The 26646-nt window shown below is 45.5% G+C and overlaps 1 protein-coding gene across 18 annotated transcripts in view; it reads left to right on the top strand.

Annotated features, from left to right (window-relative positions):
- kif1b (kinesin family member 1B) overlaps positions 1-26646 on the top strand; it is a 327704-nt gene that overhangs the window by 112014 nt on the left and 189044 nt on the right. For 8 of the 18 annotated variants that reach the window (XM_070860541.1, XM_070860555.1, XM_070860547.1 and 5 more), the window contains exons 6-13: positions 455-633; positions 2531-2642; positions 5025-5102; positions 5471-5536; positions 5647-5664; positions 10411-10486; positions 13099-13177; positions 17483-17625. In XM_070860541.1, coding sequence (XP_070716642.1) covers positions 455-633; positions 2531-2642; positions 5025-5102; positions 5471-5536; positions 5647-5664; positions 10411-10486; positions 13099-13177; positions 17483-17625 — 751 coding nt within the window. Of the gene's footprint in view, positions 1-454; positions 634-2530; positions 2643-5024; positions 5103-5470; positions 5537-5635; positions 5665-10410; positions 10487-13098; positions 13178-17482; positions 17626-26646 lie in introns of all 18 variants that reach the window. The other 10 variants (XM_070860540.1, XM_070860542.1, XM_070860546.1 and 7 more) reach the window with 2 other exon arrangements.

Here is a 26646-nt window from a genome sequence, read left to right on the forward strand (position 1 = left end):
TAATAGAGGCCTTCCTGCAAAAAAAAACATTGGACCAAAATTCACACAAAACAGTCCCTATACATTACTCGCCACAAATAAAGTTAAAACACACACACAAAAAATTCCAAATGTCAATGACACTTACCTGATGCAGTCAGACCTTCCCATAGTGCCCCGGAACAGCTCTGCATGCGTGGCGTGGTCACTAGGGGGCGCTATGAGTGGCAAGCAAAGTAAAGTTTGTTCCCGTGTCGCTACCGGCAGAGTTGTACACCGGCGCGATGCTCCTCAGTACTGACACCGTGAAGTTGCCGAGCGATGCTACTGTCAACACTTGCTGGTGTTAACCCTTTAGCACCTCTGTAGTGCTCTTCGCGAGGCGGGGGGGGCGCTATCCAACCAAATGTTATCACCCACTGTGTTTCTAGTTCTTGCTGTTCAAACTGAATCGTGTTTTCATGGTCGGTTACAGGTCAGCTACATGGAAATCTATTGCGAAAGGGTTCGAGATCTGCTAAATCCCAAGACCAAAGGCAACCTGCGTGTTAGAGAGCACCCACTGCTGGGACCCTACGTAGAAGATCTTTCCAAACTGGCTGTAATATCCTACACAGACATCGCCGATCTCATGGACGCGGGCAACAAAGCCAGGTTGGACATCAAGTGCTGAATCGGATTGATCTCATTTTGTGCGAAAAACACTCTGCATCCTCGGAGATTTATTTCCTTTTTAAAAAAAAATAAAATAATTCTAAGACACAGAATGATTAGCTAAGAGCTTTGTTTTCGATAGTGAATTCATAGAGCCGAGCAAATGTTTATGCCAGGAAACATCTCGCTGCCATGTAGGCCCCAAGTTTCCACATGATTTGCTCCTGATTTTTAGGAGCAACTGGTGGAGAACGGAGTATCTTAGAAATCGCAATTCTCCACATTTAAGTTTTCTGCAGTTCTAGTCATATAGAACAGTTTCACTTTTGAACAGAATTTTTTTTTTCAAAAGGGGGCGTGTCCGGCCACTGACGCCTGATTTGAAAGTTTCCACAGTGAAAACGTACTCCAAACTAACTTAGAATGGAGCAAGTGAAGATTTTTGTAGGCCTGAAAAAACCTTGTCTACACATTAAAAAATCAGGCGTCCGGAACGAGGTGGCGGGGGAGTGGGGGGGGGGGGGGGAAGTCATTACATTCTACAATAAATCCTTAGTTATACTTATACAAATATTATACAAATAATTCCTACCTGAATAAAAATTTATAAGCAAAGAAAAGATTAAATAAACCATCTTCCTACCTGTGTGAAAGTGTTTCAGGCACGGAGAATTCTGCAGGAAGCCTCACAAGTTGAGGCAGCCGTTCCCGACGGCAGTGGGGGGGGGGGGGGGCCGGAGGCAGTGAGGGCCCGACCGACGGCAGCGGGGGGGAGGCAGGGAGAAGGCTGCAGGAAGCCTCAGAAGTTGAGGCAGCCGTTCTCGACGGCAGGGGGGGGGGTCGGGCCCGTCAGGAAACGGCTGCCTCAACTTCTGAGGCTTCCTGCAGCCTTCTCACTGCTGCAAGAAGCCTCAGTGCTGATCATGGAAGGGCAATGTGCTTTTATTAAAAAATGATAAAAAATGAACAGCTGCAAAGAACTGCAAAAATGGCCGAGTGCCAGTGTTTCCTTCACACTGCGCGTGCGCGAACGCTCCAACGCGCACGCGCAGGGTTGCCAGCACGAAAAAAACTCATTTAAATGGTACCCGCCTCCTCCCACTTACAAAATCGGCGCGAGTGTTAGGCTCCGCCCCCTGGGCGCCGCGCCAAGCTGACATCGAGCTGCAGGACGCTCGAGAATAGCGCGTTTTTTTTCAGGCGCCGTTTTCGGCGCGAGAAACGGGCGCCCAGCTCGGAGGGGTGCCTGTTTTGCCGCGTGTGGAAACTTGGGGCCGTAGTGACAGTCGAGGGCAGGGGTGAGGATCCATGCTGATTCTTCAGCACTTGTTGAAACTTGAGCAAGGAATATCATCTTACATTAATATTGTAGCAGTGATTCCTAATTTAAGTTTATTCATTCTGATTTATTAATTTTTCATCTTGTGCGAAATAAACTGCACTCGTTTCAGGCTGTGCAAAAATACAGCACCATTAAGTGGATGTTCCCAATTCTTCACATGTCACTTTATTTTGTATAAATGTTTGACTGCTACAGATCCCAGGACTTGTTTGTGAATGTATTGATAATATGGTCTGCTCCAATCCAGTAGCAAGGTTTCTCCGGTATCTGAATTGTCACTCTGTAGTCAATGCAACGTGGATACATAAAGGGCTGTCGGGTACGAGGAGGTGTGGCCAGGGGGAAATGGTTTGGAAATGGCGGGCAAGGCAGAGAAGAGAAATATATTCACCTGAGAGAAGCATAAACCAACACTCGTGCTCTGGATATTGGGAAAATTCCTCCAGGGACCAAAGTTCCTGTCGTTTGAGTCACAGCCCTATGGAGCAATGGGTGAAAGATAATTTTGGTACTGTATTTTACAACTGGTAAAATCAATCCCCTTTTTCATTTCAGAACTGTGGCGGCTACAAATATGAATGAGACCAGCAGCAGATCCCATGCAGTGTTCACTATCATCTTTACCCAGAAGAGACACGATGTGGAAACTGATCTTTGCACAGAAAAGGTGATCAATTCAAGGGCCGGGACTTTTTCACTTATTTTTGATCCTAAATTCGTTTCTACTTACTGCCATTTCCACTTCCTGTGTGAATTGTTTCTCCAGTTCTGTTTTAATAGTTAGCAGTTTCTCTCTCTCTCTCTCTCTGAAATATTTTTGTCTTTCCATTTGTTCTGGCTCAAGTACAATGCAAAGATCCCACTTTGGCAGTAAATCGGAATCCAAAGGGGGGCACTTTGTAGGGATTTCATAATCTGACTTTTTGGAGATACATTTTTTAAGCATGGAAAAATTTTGTGTATTTCCACTTTTTTTTCCCTCCTACGTCAGTGGGCAGCACTCTCTCCTCTGAGTCAGAAAGTTGTGGGTTCAAGTCCCACTCCAGGAACTTGAGCACATAAATCTAGGCTGATATTCCCAGTGCAGTGCTGAGGAAGTGCCACACTGTCGGAGGTGCCGTCTTTCGGATGAGACGTTAAAACCGAGTCCCCGTCTGCCCCCTCAGATGGATGTAAAAGCTCCCATGGCACTATTTGAAGAAGAGCAGGGGAGTTATCCCCGGTGTCCTGGGGCCAATTTTTATCCCTCAATCAACACAACAAAAACAGATTATCTGGGCCATTATCACATTGCTGGTATGTGGGAGCTTGCTGTGCGTAAATTGGCTGCCGCGTTTCCTACATTACAACAGGGACTACCCTCCAAAAGTACTTAATTGGCTGTAAAGTGCTTCGAGACGTCCGGTGATCGTGAAAGGCGCTATATAAATGCAAGTCTTTTTCTTTTACTCCATGCAAAGCACCATATTCAAGAGGGGAAAGCAATTAGTCCCGACCTTCTGATTCCTGTATAGCTAGCCCCATGGAGGTGAACTGCAGTGATTTAAAATAAATAAATAAATGTTTAATGAATCTTTAAGTTAAAGCGATGTTCAGTTATGTGAGGGCCTTGAACATCTTTGGCCAAGGGGACAGAGCTGCAGCCCATAAGAGCTTACCAATATCCTGTGTGGTTTGTGAGGGGGCAGTCATTAATGTTCATTCCACTCAATTACTTTTTTACCTCCTCTTCCCCCCACCCCCACCTCTAACCCTTTGGAAGGTGTGACACCACTTGATGGTTTGGTTGAGATCTGAAGCTGATTTAATTTTTTTTTTTAAATTCTGCCCTCCTGAGCATCCCTGGATTATAATCGCTCAACCATCGGTGGCCGTGCCTTCAGCTGCCGAGGCCCCAAGCTCTGGAACTCCATCCCTAAACCTCTCCGCCTCTCTACCACTATTTTCTCCTTCAAGACGTTCCTTAAAACATGCCACTTTGACCAAACTGCGCTAACGTCTCCTTGTGCAGCTTGATGTCAAATTGTTTGTGTCTCAGTACTGTGAAGCACCTTGGGACGTTTCACTATGTTAACATAACGTAAGAACTAGGAGCAGGAGTGGGCCATATGGCCCCTCGAGCCTGCTCCGCCATCTAATACGATCATGGCTGATCTGATCATGGACTCAGGTCAACTTCCCCGCCTGCTCCCCATAACCCCTTACTCCCTTATCGGTTAAGAAACTGGAGGCCCTGGGAGCAGCATGGAGGCATGCCACTCCAGGGAGCAGCGCAAACTGGTGCAGGAGGGCGACGGCAGCGAAGAGTGACGTCATCGAGGTCCAGGTCGGTGATTGGAGCGTGGGCAGGTACAGCAGGAGCGGCGAAAGACTGTGGAGGGATGTGATTGGGGCCCAGGAGAGATGTGAGATCGGGACCAGGGGCCCAGGGCAGCACGGGCCCAGCCCACACTGCGATATGTGCGCGCACTAGGTCCGTGCAACAGAGCAGGTCTCCAGTCGTTTTGGATAACCCTTGCCACTGGACCAAGACCTAGCTCTGTCAAGCCCGTGTGGTGGCTGGTGTGCAACGGTCACCACACGTTAAAAAAATCCACGCACAGGCATCTTCCACCCTTCAGGATGTAGTTCAGGATCTAGAATATTAGGTCCTTCATTGAAACACCTGTGAACTCATCCATTTTTTGGCATGGAAGCAAGTCATCCTCATTTCGAGGGCCTGCCTATGATAATGAAGGAACTGATTATCTGTGTCTTAAATTTATTTAATGTCCCAGCTTCCACAGCTCTCTGAGGCAACGAATTCCACAGATTTACAACCCTCAGAGAAGGAATTCCTCCTCATCTCAGTTTTAAATGGGCGGCCCCTTATTCTAAGATTATGCCCCCTAGTTCTAGTCTCCCCTATCAGTGGAAACATCCTCTCTGCATCCACCTTAAAGGCCCTATATACATACAAGTAAGTTGTTGTTGTTGTAAATAAATCCTGTTATTGAATTTTGAAAGTAAAAGCAAGTCTGACAGATATTCAAATTCCTTCCTTGTTTAGGTCAGCAAAATTAGCCTTGTCGATCTGGCTGGGAGTGAGCGAGCCGATTCCACTGGGGCTAAAGGAATGAGATTAAAGGTGAAAGCCAACGGCAGATTTCATGTCTGCACTCCTTTAATTCTGCTAATCTAATACAATCTCCAATATTTATGCAATCGCCGACAATATACTTGACATGAGCAGTGCATGTTTTCCAATGACCGTCTCCTTGTTGGAGCTTTTGGTATAATGAGCATCGGGAGCTCTGTTAATGGGCTCTGACTGTAGTGTCGAGTTATAAATATTTAATTGCTGCACAGAGCTTATTTGTGGGGTCGAGTAAATTTTGGTTGAAAAAAAAATCAAAGCACCTTGAACAGGACGGAAGGAATGCCGCGCAGGTTTAATTTTTGTCACAAATTCAACATATTGATCTGGGATTATGACTTCTCCTTGTTCCCTCTCAGGAAGGAGCAAATATCAACAAATCACTCACAACGCTGGGAAAAGTCATCTCTGCCCTTGCAGAAGTGGTGAGTTTCTGATCCTTTATCTCAACACTCTTACATTATCAGAAATTTTAAGATGGAGAAAGGTTGTTCACCATAACTCTTTGTCTTTTTTAATTGTGCTGACATCGCAGGATAACGCGCCCAGTAAGGTAACGTTCGGACTATAATCGTATCGTGTGCCTGTCTAATCTAATCTTGATGTCCCGTACATAAAGCAAAATCTAAAAAGAATCTCTGTTTGGAAGTACATCGCTCTGTGTGTTCCCTTCACTGCATGTTGCTTGCTCATTTCAAAAACCAGACAAAGATAGAAATATCACATATATAATCAACATAACTCATTTTAATTACTAAGGAAATGTTTTTTAATGGTATGAAAATCTTTTTCGTTTGTGTGTCTATTTCTTTTTGGTACTGAATTACTAAAGCATCAGTTTGACACCACACTAATACATCCATCTCGCTTTGTAGAAATGTGGCTGGCATAAAGTTTTGACTAAAAGTTTGCTGTTCATTGAGGATGAATTTGAAATAATTTAGGAATGTGGGGTAAATATTGGACTGCGACTACAGATTACTTGGAATTTATTTATACTTGGCTAACATCATTGCAGCTTGATATGTTATCTTTACTAAAGATGCTATTGACTGTTGCAAACTTTCTCTCTCTCATCTAGTTATTAATTTTTTTTTAAAGATAAAAGAATTATCATAGTGGAAAGTAGAGAAAATATTTCCACTTGGTTGGGGGGTGGGGAGAGAGAGGGATAGAGAGACCGAGATCGCAATCGATCGGTATATGGCACAGAAACAGGCCATTCGGCCCAACCAGTCCATGCCGGCGTTTATGCTCCACTCGAGCCTTCTCCCGTCTTTCCTCATCTAAATCTATCAGCACAACCCTCTATTCCCTTCTCCCTCATATGTTTGTCCAGCCTCCCCTTAAATGCATTGATACTATTCGCATCAACCACTCCCTGTGGTAGCGAGTTCCACATTCTCACCATCCTCTGGGTAAAGAAGTTCCTTCTGAATTCCCGATTGGATTTGTTGGTGACTGCCTTATATTGATGGCCTCCTTGCAGCTTTCAGATTATATTTTGGTCTGCAAAAACTTATTTCTAGAAATTTCAAGGATATTGAGTAAAATGATTGGCAAATTAATTTGAGCAATAAAGATCGGGGTCAGCCAATGGCAGTGCACTTGAGGCACTGTGGTGTGGAATAATGAAAAGCAAGTGTTTTGCCTTTACATGAGAAGTTCATAACCGGAGACCTGGCATCAGGCGGGAGAGCTTGTTGAGTGTAGGTTACTTTCCCCACAGGGAGGATAGTTTGGAATTTGCTAATCCCAGCTGATTGTTGGGTAGCGTCAAGCAGGTGCCTAGGGAAAAGCTGCTTTCTTGCCATTATTTGTAAAGGAAAATGTGAGGTGCAGGATATTTATTTATATTTATATTTGTAAGAAAAAATGAAGTGCCAGCCAGCATTGCATTGAGTTGTATTTTCTTGTAATAATCAGTTTGAGATTGGGAATGACCAAGTATTCAAATAGCCAGCCAGTGTTGGGACTGATGAGGGATCGAGCACTTTTTCTCCAAGCTGTATCAGTGCAGACGCTTTTCTAGTTGAAGGAATTGAAGTTGTAAAATATCAAGGCTATTGACTGGCAGTTTTCACAGGGAAAATGTGTGCAATTGCAGAATATCATCTTAAAAATCTCTGACCGTTGATGGAATGAATACAGAATTTGATGGGGCCAGCAATCAGACATGTTGATAACCACCATTGGGTCAATGAAGTCAAGCTGGATATCATCTTTTGTCCAATTGCCTGTCTGAATGATCCAAAAACATCTCCTGCTAAATGTTGGCAGAACCGAAGCCAGTCTTTTCTGCTGTTGCGAACATCTATCTGGCTCTGGCCCTGACTCCCACCGAGCTCTCCCGACTGCCACTTCGGGTGTAGGCGTAAGATGCCGACCCATGACCAAGGTGACCTTCACCTCTGCAATGTCGCCTTGTCTTCCCTCCACTGTCTAAACCCCAAGGCGGGAAGCTGGGGCTAAGTCGCAGATCTGCCACCATTTCATGGGACTAAATGGCCTCCTCCTGTTCCTATGTTCCTAATCACCAGCACCCCTGCATTTGCCGAACTCCATTGTTTCCCACGTCAAGTGTCCGTCCTTCAAATCCCTCCCTTTCTCCAACCTTATTGTCCTCCAGCATTTCCTACTTCTCATTCCCTGCCCACATATCAGCGGCCATTCGTTTAGCCATCTTGCCCTCCCGCTCTGGAATTCTTTCTCGGCATCTTTGCCTTCCCTGCTTTCAAAAACCTTGTTTAAGGCCCTTATCCTGACCATGGTTTTGCCTCCACCTGACCTTTTGCTCTTTTAACCCCCTGCTTAATTTTCATTTGTTTTATACTACTCCGTAAACTGTTGTGAGATATGTTGAAATATAATGGGCACTGTGCAAATCATTATACCGCCACCATACATGGATCGGCAGCACCTCCCAAACCCGTGCACCACCTAGAAGGGCAAGAGCAGCAGGCGCATGGGAACACCACCACCTCCACGTTCCCCTCCGAGTCACACACACCATCCTGACTTGGAAATATATCGGCCGTTCCTTCATCGTCGCTGGGTCAAAATCCTGGAACTCCCTCCCTAACAGCACTGTGGGAGCACCTTCACCACACGGACTGCAGCGGTTGAAGGCGGCGGCTCACCACCACCTTCTCGAGGGGCGATTAGGGATGGGCAATAAATGCCGGCCTTGCCAGCGATGCCCACATCCCATGAACGAATTTTAAAAAGGACAGATATGTGGCATGTGATGGCCAAAATACCAATATCAATCCCAGAATCTCATGTAATAAAATGCAATTGAACCGATTCAGTCACTGTAAAATAGTGGCTCCAGGTATCACTTGACCATTTCTCCTGTTTTTGCAGCAGAAGACAGGTTGCACTTTGCACCCAACGCATCACGGGATATTGCAGGGTTTTGAGAAGTTGCTAGAATGGATGTTGCGCAGGTTGAGGGCGAACTGCCGGTTGAGGGAACGGGTGGCATGCCTTATCGCTGCTGCCACTTTTCAGTTCCGTCCTGCTTTGTGATTTATTTCCCCGTAGTGTTCGAAAACTGCAGGTAATCTGGTTCAGTCGCAGGAACATAGCTCTTGGGAGCTTCTGAAACTCCCCGATCCCAAATACACAAAAGAAGGTGGTAGTTATGAGTAAGCGGCAGTACCCAGGAAGCTTGATGCTTTTCAAGATTAACTCAACTATCTATTTGAGTATTGGCAGCAGTTCAGTGTTCTTTTCCAATCCTTCCAGCACCTGTTGAAAACATTTTAATTTCCAATTACCCGTTGTCACATTTTCCTTTAAGTGATGTGATATTAAGAGCAGTACGAGACAACTTGGCCCAAGCTTCCTTAAATTAATGCTTCAACGGCCTAAAAACCTTTACCTGAATTTTAACCAGAAGTATCTAATATTTATAAAGGAATTACCCGCAATAAAAGCTGGAGTACTGCGTGCAGTTCTGGTCACCACATTTACAGGAGAGATGTGATTGCACTAGAGAGGGTACAGAGGGGATTTACCAGGATGTTTCCGGGACTGGAGAATTTTAGCGCTGAGGAAAGATTGGATAGGCTGAGTTTTTTTTCCTTTGGAACGGAGGAGGCTGAGGGGAGACCTTATTGAGGTGTCTAAAATTATGAGGGGCTGAGATAGGGTGGATAGGAAGGACCTATTTCCCATAGCAAAGGGGTTAATAACCAGGGGGGCATAGATTTAAACTAAGTGGTAGGAGGTTTAGAGGGAATTTGAGGAGAAATGTTTTCACCCAGAGGGTGGTGGGGGTCTGGAACTCACGGCCTGAAAGGGTGGTAGAGGCAGAAACCCTCACCACATTTAAAAAGTACTTGCATTTGAAGTGCTGTAACCTACAGGGCTACGGACCAAGAGCTGGAAAGTGGGATTAGGCCGGATAGCTCGTTGTCGGCCGGCACGGACATGATGGGCCGAAATGGCCTCCTTCCGTGCTGTAAATTTCTATGATTCTACAATTTCCTCACTTGGATGAGGTAGCTGGGGTGTGGTTAGGCAAGAAATGAAACTACAACCGATTGGAAGGAGAAAAAGAAATCAATGCAAAGATGAACACATCATTCATAGGCAAACAAATCCATGCAGGTTAAAGGTGGAAAATAACTTATCTCCGACTACGCAGTGAATGCAATTTTCCAGTGCTGTTTGAGAACAGACTAAAATTGAGAATGTTACCATTTTTAGTGGAGAATCAGAGATTTAGCTCTAGGGAGCTCTCTATTTATTAATTAAGTAATTGGCAACATTTGGAAATAGCCGCTGATCTGAATTAGCAAAAATCCAGCTTTATGTAAAGAAAGACCCAAGATGGATAATGATATCATTTTCTTTTAGTTATTCCGGGATGTGGGCGTCACTGGCCAGGCCGGCATTTATTGCCCATCCCTAATTGCCCCTTGAGAAGGTGGTGGTGGTGAGCCGCCTTCTTGAACCGCTGCAGTCCGTGTGGTGAAGGGACTCCCACAGTGCTGTTGGGGAGGGAGTTCCAAGATTTTGACCCAGCGACGATGAAGGAACGGCGATATACTTCCAAGTCTGCATGGTGTGTGACTTGGAGGGGAACATGGAGGTGGTGGTGTTCCCATGCTCCTGCTGCCCTTGTCCTTCTAGGTGGTAGAGGTCGCGGGTTTGGGAGGTGCTGCCGGAGATGATATACACTGCAGCCACGGTGCGCTGGTGGTGGAGGGAGTGAATGTTGAAGGTGGTGGCTGGGGTGCCAATCTGTTTATTCATTAACTTTAACTTAACTTTACATGTATTTGAACAGAGCAAGAAGAAAAAGAAGTCTGACTTCATTCCCTACAGAGACTCTGTACTGACATGGCTTCTCAGGGAGAATCTAGGTAAGGTGACGAACAAAAATGAAGTATTTTGTTTAATACTGTTACTGGCTTCTATCTTGCTGATCGGGACATGTGCAGGGTTAAAATTGATGGTCACAAAGAATGGCATATGCTGTTTGATAACAGATGTGACAGCTGTTTTCTATATCCTGAGGAGGTATAGTTAAGTATATATAGTTACTATAATTCTTTGTCCATGCAAATACTAATTTTTGCCTAATGGTTTATAGACTAAGCCATGGTCTCTTAGTCTTTGGAAGGGTACAGTAGTGTAAGGTTTACACCTGTGAGTATGCTCACAGGTTTGCAGAGCTGTTGAGTTGGGGAGTGGCTTAGCCAATCACGTGATGTTCACAAGACTCAATAAAACCCCAGCCAGTTGGGTTTGGGGGATCCACGACGAGGCAGGTGGTTGTGAGCCTGGTGGATGAACTGGTAATGTGTAGTGCGATTGTTAAACCTTTTGCTAATAAACCAACTAGTTCTTAATAGCAATGTGTTGCTATGAATTCTTAAGCAAAGAACCCACGAAGCAAATACATTACAGGTAGCATTGGGCCGAAGTTTCCCCAGGAGTTGCTCTTTTTTTTTTTTGGAGCAACTTGATTTTTCTGGACTATCTTTTTAGTTGCAATTCTGGGCATTTAATTTGCGCCAGTGTAAGTGAGTCAGTTAAGTTTTTTTTTAGTTCTGCTTTTTTTTTCCAAAAGGGGGCGTTCCCAGCCATTTACCCCTGTTTTAGGCATTTGGCCAGCAAATAGTTGCTCCAAACTAACTTAGGGCAGCATATGTTGCCACTTCTGTCCGCACAGAAAAACCTTACCTAGAGATAAGGAATCGGCGCAAGTAACTACATTTAAAGCACCACCGAGCACCAAACAAAGCACAAAAAGTAATAAGCAATTAATTAACAAATAAAATAGAAGGAACCCTGCCCCTAAAGCACCAAAATCAATCAGTAAACAACAAACAAAAAATAGAAGTCCTACCTTGGGGAACGCAGCGGGCCACCGATGAGGGGGGCCACCGATGAGGGGGGCCACCGATGAGGGGGGCCACCGATGAGGGGGCCCATTCGGCCGGGGCTAGGGACGGCGTGCTTTGGCCCCTCCCACACAGCGCGCGTTTGCAGAAACGGCCTGCCAGGAGCTACTGCACATGCGCGCAGACTCGAGCACGCGTGTGCAGATGTCCCGGCACTATTTTCAGCGCCGGGACCTGGCTCCGCCCCCAATCCATTGGGCTACGCTGTGCCACGGCCGATGAGAGGCTGGGGAGCGGCCAGAATACCGACGTCCTTTTGCGGCGTGCTTGGATGTGGATGAAAACAGCGCATCTCGGGTGAGGGCGCCAGAAAAACAGGCTAGGGAAACTCTGGCCCATAGTGGTTATGTTATTGGACGAGTAATCCGGAAACATGAGACCAAATCCCACCACGGCAGCTGGGGAATTTAAATTCAGTTAATTAAATAAATCTGAAACAAAAAGCTCGTATCAGTAATGGTGAGCATGAAACTACCGGATTGTCGGGAAAAACCCAACTGGTTCACTAATGTCCTTTAGGGAAGGAAATCTGCCGCCCTTACCCGGTCTGGCCTATATGTGACTCCAGACCCACAGCAATGTGGTTGACTCATAACTGCCCTCTGAAATGGCCCAGCGAGTCACTCGGTTGTATCAAACCGCTCCGGCAAAGTCAGCACTGTGGGAGCACCTTCACCACACGGACTGCAGCGGTTCAAGAAGGCGGCTCACCAACATTTTCTTGAGCAATTAGGGATGGGCAATAAATGCCGGCCTTGCCAGCGACGCCCACATCCCAGGAACTAATAAATTTTTTTAAATTCTACATTTCCAGAGCCAAGGAAACCACGTGCTGGCTCTTAATATTAAATACAGTGGCAAAGGTTCCTGGGCTCAGTATAGAATTTAAGTCAACAATTAATAATTTTGGTACGTCACAAGGACACAACAGTCTGAGCGCTTGTGCTTCTCAGTCAAGAATGTCTTGGGTTCAAAGACTTGAGATGAAGTAGGTTCATACTCCAGTGCAGTTTGTTGGAAGTAGGAAAAGATCACCTGTGTCACACTGTCAGCCGTGGCTCAGTGGGCAGCACACTCGTCTCGGAGTCAGAAGGTTGTGGGTTCAAGTCCCACTCCAGGGACTTGAGCATAAAAATCTAGGCTGGCACTCCAATGCAGCACTGAGGGAGTGCTGCACTGTCGGAGGTGCCGTCTTTCAGATGAGACGCTAAACCGAGGCCCCGTCTGCTCTCTCAGGAGGACGTAAAAGATCCCGTGGCACTATTTTGAAGAAGAGCAGTGGAGTTCTCCCCGGTGTCCCGACCAATATTTATCCCTCAATCAACATCACAAAAACAGATTATATGGTCATGATCACATTGCTGTTTGTGGGAGCTTGCTGTGCGCAATTTATCTGCCGTGTTTTCCACATTATAACAATGACTACACTCCAAAAGTACTGCATTGGCTGTAAAGCGCTTTGAGACATCTGGTGGTCGCGAAAGGCGCTATATAACTGCAAATCATTTCTTTAATACTAATTTTAACCGTGTTGGTTTATCGATGCTGATGGCATGTGTTTCTCTTAGGTGGAAACTCGCGTACTGCTATGGTTGCTGCTCTCAGTCCAGCTGACATAAACTATGATGAAACTCTCAGTACTTTAAGGTATATCTGTTTTTGACACCTTCCGATACGAAGTGTTACAGGCAATGTTTGTGGTGGCACTGCCACAAATGGATTAACTCACACCTCTGTAGCAGTAGCTTTGAATTCTTCAGAAGGCCAAATTCACTTTCAGCGCTCTTTATCTGACAGCAACTTCAGTTTTGATGCTCGAATGATGTTTGGTCTCTATTACTCTACATACATGTTGCAAAATTAATAAAGGTTTTTGGGCTTAAAAATTTAAATGAAAGCCTAAATTTAAACCTTCAGAACTCATCCCCCTACAAAATATATACACTGCTTTGGGTCCTGTTGGGGGGGGGATGACTCATCAGGGGAGGGCAGCAGCAGCCAAGTTCATGGCACCGTGGATGGCTCTATTGCACAGGAGGGCAGGAAAAAGAGTGGGAGAGCGATAATGATAGGGGATTCAATTGTAAGGGGAATAGATAGGCGTTTCTGCGGCCGCAACCGAGACTCCAGGATGGTATGTTGCCTCCCTGGTGCAAGGGTCAAGGATGTCTCGGAGCGGGTGCAGGACATTCTAAAAAGGAAGGGAGAACAGCCAGTTGTCGTGGTGCACATTAGTACCAACGACATAGGTAAAAAAAGGGATGAGGTCCTACGAAACAAATTTAAGGAGCTAGGAGCTAAATTAAAAAGTAGGACCTCAAAAGTAGTAATCTCGGGATTGCTACCAGTGCCACGTGATAGTCAGAGTAGGAATCACAGGATAGCGCAGATGAATACGTGGCTTGAGCAGTGGTGCAGCAGGGAGGGATTCAAATTCCTGGGGCATTGGAACCGGTTCTGGGGGAGGTGGGACCAGTACAAACCGGACAGTCTGCACCTGGGCAGGACCGGAACCAATGTCCTAGGGGGGAGTGTTTGCTAGTGCTGTTGGGGAGGAGTTAAACTAATATGGCAAGGGGATGGGAACCAATGCAGGGAGACAGAGGGAAACAAAAAGGAGACAAAAGGAGATGAGTAAAAGTGGAGGGCAGAAAAACCCAAGGCAAAGAACAAAAAGGGCCACTGTACAGCAAAATTCTAAAAGGACAAAGGGTGTTAAAAAAACACGCCTGAAGGTTTTGTGTCTTAATGCAAGGAGTATCCGCAATAAGGTGGATGAATTAACTGTGCAAATAGATGTTAACAAATATGATGTGATTGGGATTACAGAGACGTGGCTCCAGGATGATCAGGGCTGGGAACTCAACATCCAGGAGTATTCAACATTCAGGAAGGATAGAATAAAAGGAAAAGGAGGTTGGGTAGCATTGCTGGTTAAGGAGGAGATTAATGCAATAGTTAGGAAGGACATTAGCTTGGATGATGTGGAATCTATACGGGTAGAGCTGCAGAACACCAAAGGGCAAAAAACGTTAGTGGGAGTTGTGTACAGACTTCCAAACAGTAGTAGTGATGTTGGGGAGGGCATCAAACAGGAAATTAGGGGTGCATGCAATAAAGATGCAGCAGTTATAATGGGTGACTTTAATATGCACATAGATTGGGCTGACCAAACTGGAAGCAATACGGTGGAGGAGGATTTCCTGGAGTGCATAAGGGATAGTTTTCTAGACCAATATGTTGAGGAACCAACTAGGGGGGAGGCCATCTTAGACTGGGTGTTATGTAATGAGAGAGGATTAATTAGCAATCTCATTGTGCGAGGCCCCTTGGGGAAGAGTGACCATAATATGGTGGAATTCTGCATTAGGATGGAGAATGAAACAGTTAATTCAGAGACCATGGTCCAGAACTTAAAGAAGGGTAACTTTGAAGGTATGAGGCGTGAATTGGCTAGGATAGATTGGCGAATGATACTTAAGGGGTTGACTGTGGATGGGCAATGGCAGACATTTAGAGACCGCATGGATGAACTACAACAATTGTACATTCCTGTCTGGCGTAAAAATAAAAAAGGGAAGGTGGCTCAACCGTGGCTATCAAGGGAAATCAGGGATAGTATTAAAGCCAAGGAAGTGGCATACAAATTGGCTAGAAATAGCAGCGAACCCGGGGATTGGGAGAAATTTAGAACTCAGCAGAGGAGGACAAAGGGTTTGATTAGGGCAGGGAAAATGGAGTACGAGAAGAAGCTTGCAGGGAACATTAAGACGAATTGCAAAAGTTTCTATAGATATGTAAAGAGAAAAAGGTTAGTAAAGACAAACGTAGGTCCCCTGCAGTCAGAATCAGGGGAAGTCATAACGGGGAACAAAGAAATGGCGGACCAATTGAACAAGTACTTTGGTTCGGTATTCACTAAGGAGGACACAAACAACCTTCCGGATATAAAAGGGGTCAGAGGGTCTAGTAAGGAGGAGGAACTGAGGGAAATCCTTATTAGTCGGGAAATTGTGTTGAGGAAATTGATGGGATTGAAGGCCGATAAATCCCCAGGGCCTGATGGACTGCATCCCAGAGTACTTAAGGAGGTGGCCTTGGAAATAGTGGATGCGTTGACAGTCATTTTCCAACATTCCATTGACTCTGGATCAGTTCCTATGGAGTGGAGGGTAGCCAATGTAACCCCACTTTTTAAAAAAGGAGGGAGAGAGAAAACAGGGAATTATAGACCGGTCAGCCTGACATCGGTAGTGGGTAAAATGATGGAATCAATTATTAAGGATGTCATAGCAGCGCATTTGGAAAGAGGTGACATGATAGGTCCAAGTCAGCATGGGCTTGACAAATCTTCTGGAATTTTTTGAGGATGTTTCCAGTAGAGTGGACAAGGGAGAACCAGTTGATGTGGTATATTTGGACTTTCAGAAGGCTTTCGACAAGGTCCCACACAAGAGATTAATGTGCAAAGTTAAAGCACATGGGATTGGGGGTAGTGTGCTGACATGGATTGAGAACTGGTTGGCAGACAGGAAGCAAAGAGTAGGAGTAAATGGGGACTTTTCAGAATGGCAGGCAGTGACTAGTGGGGTACTGCAAGGTTCTATGCTGGGGCCCCAGCTGTTTACACTGTACATTAATGATTTAGACGAGGGGATTAAATGTAGTATCTCCAAATTTGCAGATGACACTAAGTTGGGTGGCAGTGTGAGCTGCGAGGAGGATGCTATGAGGCTGCAGAGTGACTTGGATAGGTTAGGTGAATGGGCAAATGCATGGCAGATGAAGTATAATGTGGATAAATGTGAGGTTATCCACTTTGGTGGTAAAAACAGAAAGACAGACTATTATCTGAATGGTGACAGATTAGGAAAAGGGGAGGTGCAACGAGATCTGGGTGTCATGGTACATCAGTCATTGAAGGTTGGCATGCAGGTACAGCAGGCGGTTAAGAAAGCAAATGGCATGTTGGCCTTCATAGCGAGGGGATTTGAGTACAGGGACAGGGAGGTGTTGCTACAGTTGTACAGGGCCTTGGTGAGGCCACACCTGGAGTATTGTGTACAGTTTTGGTCTCCTAACCTGAGGAAGGACATTCTTGCTATTGAGGGAGTGCAGCGAAGGTTCACCAGACTGATTCCCGGGATGGCAGGCCTGACCTATCAAGAAAGACTGGATCAACTGGGCTTGTATTCACTGGAGTTCAGAAGAATGAGAGGGGACCTCATAGAAACGTTTAAAATTCTGATGGGTTTAGACAGGTTAGATGCAGGAAGAATGCTCCCAATGTTGGGGAAGTCCAGAACCAGGGGTCACAGTCTAAGGATAAGGGGTAAGCCATTTAGGACCGAGATGAGGAGAAACTTCTTCACCCAGAGAATGGTGAACCTGTGGAATTCTCTACCACAGAAAGTTGTTGAGGCCAATTCACTAAATATATCCAAAAAGGAGTTAGATGTAGTCCTTACTACTAGGAGGATCAAGGGGTATGGCGAGAAAGCAGGAATGGGGTACTAAAGTTGCATGTTCAGCCATGAACTCATTGAATGGCGGTGCAGGCTCGAAGGGCCGAATGGCCGACTCCTGCACCTATTTTCTATGTTTCTATGCAATGCCACCTTTTCCACTATTTAACACCGTGCTAACATCATTTCGAAGTGGCTGGTTTGAGGACTATTGCCTGAGCACCTTTGTAAGTGTAACTTTATACGCCGATGTATATTTACACGGAGCTGCACCCTACAGGTTTATTTTTCCTCTAAAGCCCTTCACCGCCCTTTGAGAGTGTTGTTGATCACTATTCAATGTTCCTAGGAGCTTGGGAAAGATTTGATGAAACTCACGATTTGGTCATGGGTATTACAGTCTCGACACCCACCAGTCCCTACATTGTTTGAGCTGCTGGACTATTTTGGTGCAGTTTTCAACATTATCTGCGTTTTTATTTTGTAGGTATGCAGATCGTGCAAAGCAGATTAAGTGCAATGCTGTGATTAATGAGGATCCGAATGCGAAACTTATCCGGGAATTGAAGGACGAAGTGACGAGATTGAAGGACTTGCTGTGCTCTCAGGGTCTGGGCGATATCCTGGACAGTAAGTAGATTAAACACTGAACATAACCTTTTAAGGAATCCCCAATAATTAAAAAGCAACTGTTACTGTTGTAGACGAGGATTGCTTAGGGCAGTGAAACCTTCGTGTATCTCTGGGGGAAAAAAATTAATCTCATTCAAATACCGTAATCTTCCCTGCTTTTCACCAGGTTGCCACTTAGTCCCAATGTTCGTGTCTGAATTCTTTCAGTGATGACTGTTTTAAGCTCTAAGGGATAATCCAATAATAATCTTCCAGTTTCTTTCGTATGTGTATGAGACCAAGCGAGTTAATGTGACATGTGACAGCATCTCTGATCAAATTCAAGTACCTTAAATCAGGGGTTCTCAACTGGGGGTCCACTGCCCCCTCGGGGTCTGCGAAAAGATTTCAAGGGGTCTGCGCCATCGACTAGTTTTAACAGGTGGTGTTGGTTGGATCCACCTCACTGCTGCCGCCTGCGGGTGGCGCTCTGCGGGGAGGTCAGCAGTCGGGCAGTGGCATTACGGACGAGCTGGAGCTTCTGTGGGAAAGCCAAGGCTCTGCCAAGCCAACCTGGGGTCCCGGTCTCTTATTTTAAATTGGTGCGGGTGGGACTGAAGGGGCAACACCCCCAAACACACACAAAATGACCCCGTAAGAGCCATGGGGAAAGTGCAGGTGAATGAATGTGGTGGTACTGGACAAACCTGCCACAGTTTTTCAACCTTATTCAGTTCGAGGTCACCTTCCTGCGCATCGAAGATCTGTCGGGGGGTGAGTGAGACCTGTACGCCAGGCGCCATAAAGTGTGTGGAACTTTATCCCTGTTTGTGTTGGCAGGGGGGGTGGGGGGGCGCTGAGGCCTAGTGATCTTTGATGGTTGCTAATGGCAACCATGCGAGATGAACGGCCATCGTGAATTGGCTAGGATAGACTGGCAAATGATACTTAAAGGGTTGACGGTGGATAGGCAATGGCAGACATTTAAAGATCACATGGATGAACTTCAACAATTGTACATCCCTGTCTGGCGTAAAAATAAAACGGGGAAGGTGGTTCAACCGTGGCTAACAAGGGAAATTAGGGATAATGTTAAATCCAAGGAAGAGGCATATAAATTGGCCAGAAAAAGCAGCAACCCTGAGGACTGGGAGAAATTTAGAATTCAGCAGAGGAGGACAAAGGGTATAATTAGGAGGTGGAAAATAGAGTATGAGAGGAAGCTTGCAGGGAACATAAAAACTGACTGCAGAAGCTTCTATAGATATGTGAAGAGAAAAAGATTAGTGAAGACAAATTTAGGTCCGTTGCAGTCAGAATCAGGTGAATTTATAATGGGGAACAAAGAAATGGCAGACCGATTGAACAAATACTTTGGTTCAGTCTTCACTAAGGAAGACACAAATAACCTTGCGGAAATACTAGGGGACCGAGGGTCTAGCGAGAAGGAGGAACTGAAGGAAATCCTTATTAGTCAGGAAATTGTGTTAGGAAATTGATGGGACTGAAGGCCGATAGATCACCAGGGCCTGATAAAGGGAGGGAGAACAGCCAGTTGTCGTGGTGCACGTTGGTACCAATGACATAGGTAAAAAAAGGGATGAGTTCCTACGAAATGAATTTAAGGAGCTAGGAGCTAAATTAAAAAGTAGGACCTCAAAAGTAGTAATCTCGGGATTGCTACCAGTGCCACGTGCAAGTCAGAGTAGGAATCGCAGGATAGCTCAGATGAATACGTGGCTTGAGCAATGGTGCAGCAGGGAGGGATTCAAATTCCTGGGGCATTGGAACCGGTTCTGGGGGAGGTGGGACCAGTACAATCCGGACGGTCTGCACCTGGGCAGAATCGGAACCAATGTCCTCGGGGGAGTGTTTGCTAGTGCTGTTGGGGAGGAGTTAAACTAATATGGCAGGGAGATAGAGGGAAACAAAAAGGAGGCAAAAACAAAAGACAGAAAGGAGATGAGGAAAAGTGGAGGGCAGAGAAACCCAAGGCAAAGAACAAAAAGGGCCATTGTACAGCAAAATTCTAAAAGGACAGAGGGTGTTAAAAAAACAAGCCTAAAGGCTTTGTGTCTTAATGCAAGGAGTATCCGCAATAAGGTGGATGAATTAACTGTGCAAATAGACGTTAACAAATATGATGTGATTGGGATTACGGAGACGTGGCTCCAGGATGATCAGGGCTGGGAACTCAACATCCAGGGGTATTCAATATTCAGGAAGGATAGAATAAAAGGAAAAGGAGGTGGGGTAGCATTGCTGGTTAAGGAGGAGATTAAGGCAATAGTTAGGAAGGACATTAGCTTGGATGATGTGGAATCTATATGGGTAGAGCTGCAGAACACCAAAGGGCAAAAAACGTTAGTGGGAGTTGTGTACAGACCTCCAAACAGTAGTAGTGATGTTGGGGAGGGCATCAAACAGGAAATTAGGGGTGCGTGCAATAAAGGTGCAGCAGTTATAATGGGTGACTTTAATATGCACACAGATTGGGCTAACCAAACTGGAAGCAATACAGTGGAGGAGGATTTTCTGGAGTGCATAAGGGATGGTTTTTTAGACCAATATGTCGAGGAACCAACTAGGGGGGAGGCTATCTTAGACTGGGTGTTATGTAATGAGAGAGGATAAATTAGCAATCTCGTTGTGCGAGGCCCCTTGGGGAAGAGTGACCATAATATGGTGGAATTCTGCATTGGGATGGAGAATGAAACAGTTAATTCAGAGACCATGGTCCAGAACTTAAAGAAGGCTAACTTTGAAGGTATGAGGCGTGAATTGGCTGGGATGGATTGGCGAATGATACTTAAGGGGTTGACTGTGGATGGGCAATGGCAGACATTTAGAGACCGCATGGATGAACTACAACAATTGTACATTCCTGTCTGGCATAAAAATAAAAAAGGGAAGGTGGCTCAACCGTGGCTATCAAGGGAAATCAGGGATAGTATTAAAGCCAAGGAAGTGGCATACAAATTGGCCAGAAATAGCAGCGAACCTGGGGACTGGGAGAAATTTAGAACTCAGCAGAGGAGGACAAAGGGTTTGATTAGGGCAGGGAAAATGGAGTATGAGAAGAAGCTTGCAGGGAACATTAAGACGGATTGCAAAAGTTTCTATAGATATGTAAAGAGAAAAAGGTTAGTAAAGACAAACGTAGGTCCCCTGCAGTCAGAATCAGGGAAGTCATAACGGGGAACAAAGAAATGGCGGACCAATTGAACAAGTACTTTGGTTCGGTATTCACGAAGGAGGACACGAACAACCTTCCGGTTATAAAAGGGGTCGGGGGGTCTAGTAAGGAGGAGGAACTGAGGGAAATCCTTATTAGCTGGGAAATTGTGTTGGGGAAATTGATGGGATTGAAGGCCGATAAATCCCCAGGGCCTGATGGACTGCATCCCAGAGTACTTAAGGAGGTGGCCTTGGAAATAGTGGATGCGTTGACAGTCATTTTCCAACATTCCATTGACTCTGGATCAGTTCCTATGGAGTGGAGGGTAGCCAATGTAACCCCACTTTTTAAAAAAGGAGGGAGAGAGAAAACAGGGAATTATAGACCGGTCAGCCTGACATCGGTAGTGGGTAAAATGATGGAATCAATTATTAAGGATGTCATAGCAGTGCATTTGGAAAGAGGTGACATGATAGGTCCAAGTCAGCATGGATTTGTGAAAGGGAAATCATGCTTGACAAATCTTCTGGAATTTTTTGAGGATGTTTCCAGTAGAGTGGATAAGGGAGAACCAGTTGATGTGGTATATTTGGACTTTCAGAAGGCGTTCGACAAGGTCCCACACAAGAGATTGATGTGCAAAGTTAGAGCACATGGGATTGGGGGTAGTGTGCTGACATGGATTGAGAACTGGTTGTCAGACAGGAAGCAAAGAGTAGGAGTAAATGGGGACTTTTCAGAATGGCAGGCAGTGACTAGTGGGGTACCGCAAGGTTCTGTGCTGAGGCCCCAGCTGTTTACACTGTACATTAATGATTTAGATGAGGGGATTAAATGTAGTATCTCCAAATTTGCAGATGACACTAAGTTGGGTGGCAGTGTGAGCTGCGAGGAGGATGCTGTGAGGCTGCAGAGCGACTTGGATAGGTTAGGTGAGTGGGCAAATGCATGGCAGATGAAGTATAATGTGGATAAATGTGAGGTTATCCACTTTGGTGGTAAAAACAGAGAGACAGACTATTATCTGAATGGTGACAGATTAGGAAAAGGGGAGGTGCAAAGAGACCTGGCTGTCATGGTACATCAGTCATTGAAGGTTGGCATGCAGGTGCAGCAGGCGGTTAAGAAAGCAAATGGCATGTTGGCCTTCATAGCAAGGGGATTTGAGTACAGGGGCAGGGAGGTGTTGCTACAGTTGTACAGGGCATTGGTGAGGCCACACCTGGAGTATTGTGTACAATTTTGGTCTCCTAACCTGAGGAAGGACATTCTTGCTATTGAGGGAGTGCAGCGAAGGTTCACCAGACTGATTCCCGGGATGGCGGGACTGACCTATCAAGAAAGACTGGATCAACTGGGCTTGTATTCACTGGAGTTCAGAAGAATGAGAGGGGACCTCATAGAAACATTTAAAATTCTGACGGGGTTAGACAGGTTAGATGCAGGAAGAATGTTCCCAATGTTGGGGAAGTCCAGAACCAGAGGTCACAGTCTAAGGATAAGGGGTAAGCCATTTAGGACCGAGATGCGGAGGAACTTCTTCACCCAGAGAGTGGTGAACCTGTGGAATTCTCTACCACAGAAAGTTGTCGAGGCCAATTCACTAAATATATTCAAAAAGGAGTTAGATGTAGTCCTTACTACTAGGGGGATCAAGGGGTATGGCGAGAAAGCAGGAATGGGGTACTGAAGTTGAATGTTCAGCCATGAACTCATTGAATGGCGGTGCAGGCTAGAAGGGCCGAATGGCCTACTCCTGCACCTATTTTCTATGTTTCTATGTCTATAATCTGCATCCCAGAGTACCTAAAGAAACATAGAAACATAGACAATAGGTGCAGGAGTGGGCCATTCAGCCCTTCGAGCCTGCACCACCATTCAGTAAGATCATGGCTGATCATTCACCTCAGTACCCCTTTCCTGCTTTCTCTCTATACCCCTTGATCCCTTTAGCCATAAGGGCTATATCTAACTCCCTCTTGAATATATCCAATGAACTGGCATCAACAAATCTCTGTGGTAGAGAATTCCACAGGTTCACAACCCTGAGTGAAGAAGTTTCTCCTCATCTCAGTCCTAAATGGCTTACCCCTTATCCTTAGACTGTGACCCCTGGTTCTGGACTTCCCCAACATTGGGAACATTCTTCCTGCATCTAACCTGTCCAATCCCATCTGAATTTTACATGCTTCTATGAGATCCCCTCTCATTCTTCTAAACTCCGGTGAATACAGGCCCAGTCGATCCAGTCTTTCGTCATATGTCAGTCCCGCCATCCCGGGAATCAGTCTGGTGAACCTTCGCTGCACTCCCTCAATAGCAAGAATGTCCTTCCTCAGATTGGGAGACCAAAACTGCACACAATATTCCAGGTGAGGCCTCACCAAGGCCCTGTACAACTGCAGTAAGACCTCCCTGCTCCTATACCCAAATCCCCTCGCTATGAAGGCCAAAATGCCATTTGCCGCCTTCACCGCCTGCTGTACCTGCATGCCAACTTTCAATTACTGGTGTACCATGACACCCAGGTCTCGTTGCACCTCCCCTTTTCCTAATCTGCTGCCATTCAGATAATATTCTGCCGCCTTGTTTTTGCCACTAAAGTGGATAACCTCACATTTATCCACATTATACTGCATCTGCCATGCATTTGCCCACTCACCTAACCTGTCCAAGTCACCCCGCAGCCTCTTAGCATCCTCCTCACAGCTCACACTGCCACCCAGTTTAGTGTCATCTGCAAACTTGGAGATATTACACTTAATTCCTTCATCTAAATCATTAATGTATATTGTAGATAGCTGGGGTCCCAGCACTGAGCCCTACGGCACCCCAATAGTCACGGCCTACCATTCTGAAAAGGTCCTGTTTATCCCGACTCTCTGCTTCCTGTCTGCCAACCAGTTCTCTATCCACGTCAATATATTACCCCCAATACCATGTGCTTTAATTTTGCACACCAATCTCTTGTGTGGCACCTTGTCAAAAACTTTTTGAAAGTCCAAATTCATCACATCCACTGGTTCTCCCTTGTCCACTCTACTAGTTACATCCTCTCAAAATTCCAGAAGATTTGTCAAGCATGATTTCCCTTTCATAAATTCATGCTGACTTGGACCGATCCTATCACTGCTTTCCAAATGTGCTGCTGTTTCATCCTTAATAATTGATTCCAACATTTTCCCCACTACCGATGTCGGGCTAACCGGTCTTATAATTACCCGTTTTCTCTCTCCCTACTTTTTAAAAAAGTGGTGTTACATTAACTACCTAAGGAAGTGGCCCTAGAAATAGTGGATGCATTGGTGGTCATTTTCCAACATTCGATAGACTCTGGATCAGTTCCTATGTATTGGAGAGTAGCTAATGTAACCCCACTTTTTAAAAAAGGAGAGAAGAGAGAAAACGGGTAATTATAGACCGGTTAGCCTGACATCAGTAGTGGGGAAAATGTTGGAATCAATTATTAAAGATGTAATAGCAGCGCATTTGGAAAGCAGTGACAGGATTGGTCCAAGTCAGCATGGATTTATGAAAGGGAAATCATGCTTGACAAATCTTCTGGAATTTTTGAGGATGTAACTATAGAGTGGACAAGGGAGAATCAGTGAATGTGGTTTTCAAAAGGCTTTTGATAAGGTCCCACACAAGAGATTAGTGTGCAAAATTAAGGCACATGGTATTGGGGGTAATGTATTGATGTGGATAGAGAACTGGTTGGCAGACAGGAAGCAAAGAGTAGGAATAAACGGGTCCTTTTCAGAATGGCAGACAGTGACTAGTGGGGTGCCGCAAGGTTCAGTGCTGGGACCCCAGCTATTTACAATATACATTAATGCTTTGGACGAAGGAATTAAATGTAATATCTCTAAGTTTGCAGATGACACTAAGCTGGGTGGCAGTGTGAGCTGTGAGGAGGATGCTAAGAGGCTGCAGGGTGACTTGGACAGGTTAAGAGAGGGGGCAAATGCATGGCAAATGCAGTATAATGTGGATAACTATAATGCAGTATAATGCAGGTAACTATAGGCCGGTTAGTTTAACATCTGTAGTGGGGAAAATGCTTGAAACTATCATTAAGGAAGAAATAGCGGGACATCTGGATAGGAATAGTGCAATCAAGCAGACGCAGCATGGATTCATGAAAGGGAAATCATGTTTAACTAACTTACTGGAATTCTTTGAGGATATAATGAGCATGGTAGATAGAGGTGTACCGATGGATGTGGTGTATTTAGATTTCCAAAAGGCATTCAATAAGGTGCCACACAAAAGGTTACTGCAGAAGATAAAGGTACGCAGAGTCAGAGGAAATGTATTAGCATGGATAGAGAATTGGCTGGCGAACAGAAAGCAGAGAGTCGGGATAAATGGGTCCTTTTCCGGTTGGAAATCAGTGGTTAGTGGTGTGCCACAGGGATCAGTGCTGGGACCACAACTGTTTACAATATACATAGATGACCTAGAGGAGGGGACAGAGTGTAGTGCAACAAAATTTGCAGATGACACTAAGATTAGTGGGAAAGCGGGTTGTGTAGAGGACTCAGAGAGGCTGCAAGGAGATTTGGATAGGTTAAGCGAATGGGCTAAGGTTTGGTAGATGGAATACAATGTCGGAAAGTGTGAGGTCATCCACCTTGGGGAAAAAAAACAGTAAAAGGGAATATTATTTGAATGGGGAGAAATTACAACATGCTGTGGTGCAGAGGGACCTGGGGGTCCTTGTGCATGAAACTCTTTTAGATCCTTGTGCATGAATCTCAAGAGGTTAGTTTGCAGGTGCAGCAGGTAATCAGGAAGGCGAATGGAATGTTGGCCTTCATTGCGAGAGGGATGGAGTACAAAAGCAGGGAGGTGTTGCTGCAACTGTCTCAGGTATTGGTAAGGCCGCACCTGGAGTACTGCGTGCAGTTTTGGTCACCTTACTTAAGGAAGGATATACTAGCTTTGGAGGGGGTACAGAGACGATTCACTAGGCTGATTCGAGAAATGAGGGGGTTACCTTATGATGATAGATTGAGTAGACTGGGTCTTTACTCCTTGGAGTTCAGAAGGATGAGGGATGATCTTATAGAAACATTTAAAATCATGAAAGGGATAGACAAGATAGAGGCAGAGAGGTTGTTTCCATTGGTCGGGGAGACTAGAACTAGGGGGCACAGCCTCAAAATACGGAGGAGCCAATTTAAAACCGAGTTGAGAAAGAATTTCTTCTCCCAGAGGGTTGTGAATCTGTGGAATTCTCTGCCCAAGGAAGCAGTTGAGGCTGGCTCATTGAATGTTTTCAAGTCAAAGATAGATAGATTTTTAAGCAATAAGGGAATTAAGGGTTACGGGGAGAGGGCGGGTAAGTGGAGCTGAGTCCACGACCTGATCAGCCATGATCTTATTGAATGGCGGAGCAGGCTCGAGGGGCTAGATGGCCTACTCCTGTTCCTAATTCTAATGTTCTTATAAATGTGAGGTTATCTACTTTGTTGGCAAAAACAGGGAGGCAGAGTATTATCTGAATGTTGACAGATTAGGAAAAGGGGAGATGCAACGAGACCTGGGTGTCACGCTACATCAGTCATTGAAGGTTGGCATGCAGGTACAGCGGCGGTGAAGAAGGCAAATGACATGTTGGCCTTCATAGCGAGAGGATTTGAGTATAGGGACAGGGAGGTCTTGCTACAGTTGTACAGGGCCTTGGTGAGGCCACACTTTGAACATTGTGGACAATTTTGGTTTACTAATCTTGCTATTGAGGGAGTGCAGCGAAGGTTCACCAGACTGATTCCCGGGATGGCAGGACTGACATATGAAGAAAGACTGGATCGACTAGGCTTACATTCACTGGAATTTAGAAGAATGAGAGGGGA

The sequence above is a fragment of the Pristiophorus japonicus genome, chromosome 18, assembly GCF_044704955.1.
Source record: "Pristiophorus japonicus isolate sPriJap1 chromosome 18, sPriJap1.hap1, whole genome shotgun sequence".
Taxonomy (NCBI): Eukaryota; Metazoa; Chordata; class Chondrichthyes; family Pristiophoridae; genus Pristiophorus; species Pristiophorus japonicus.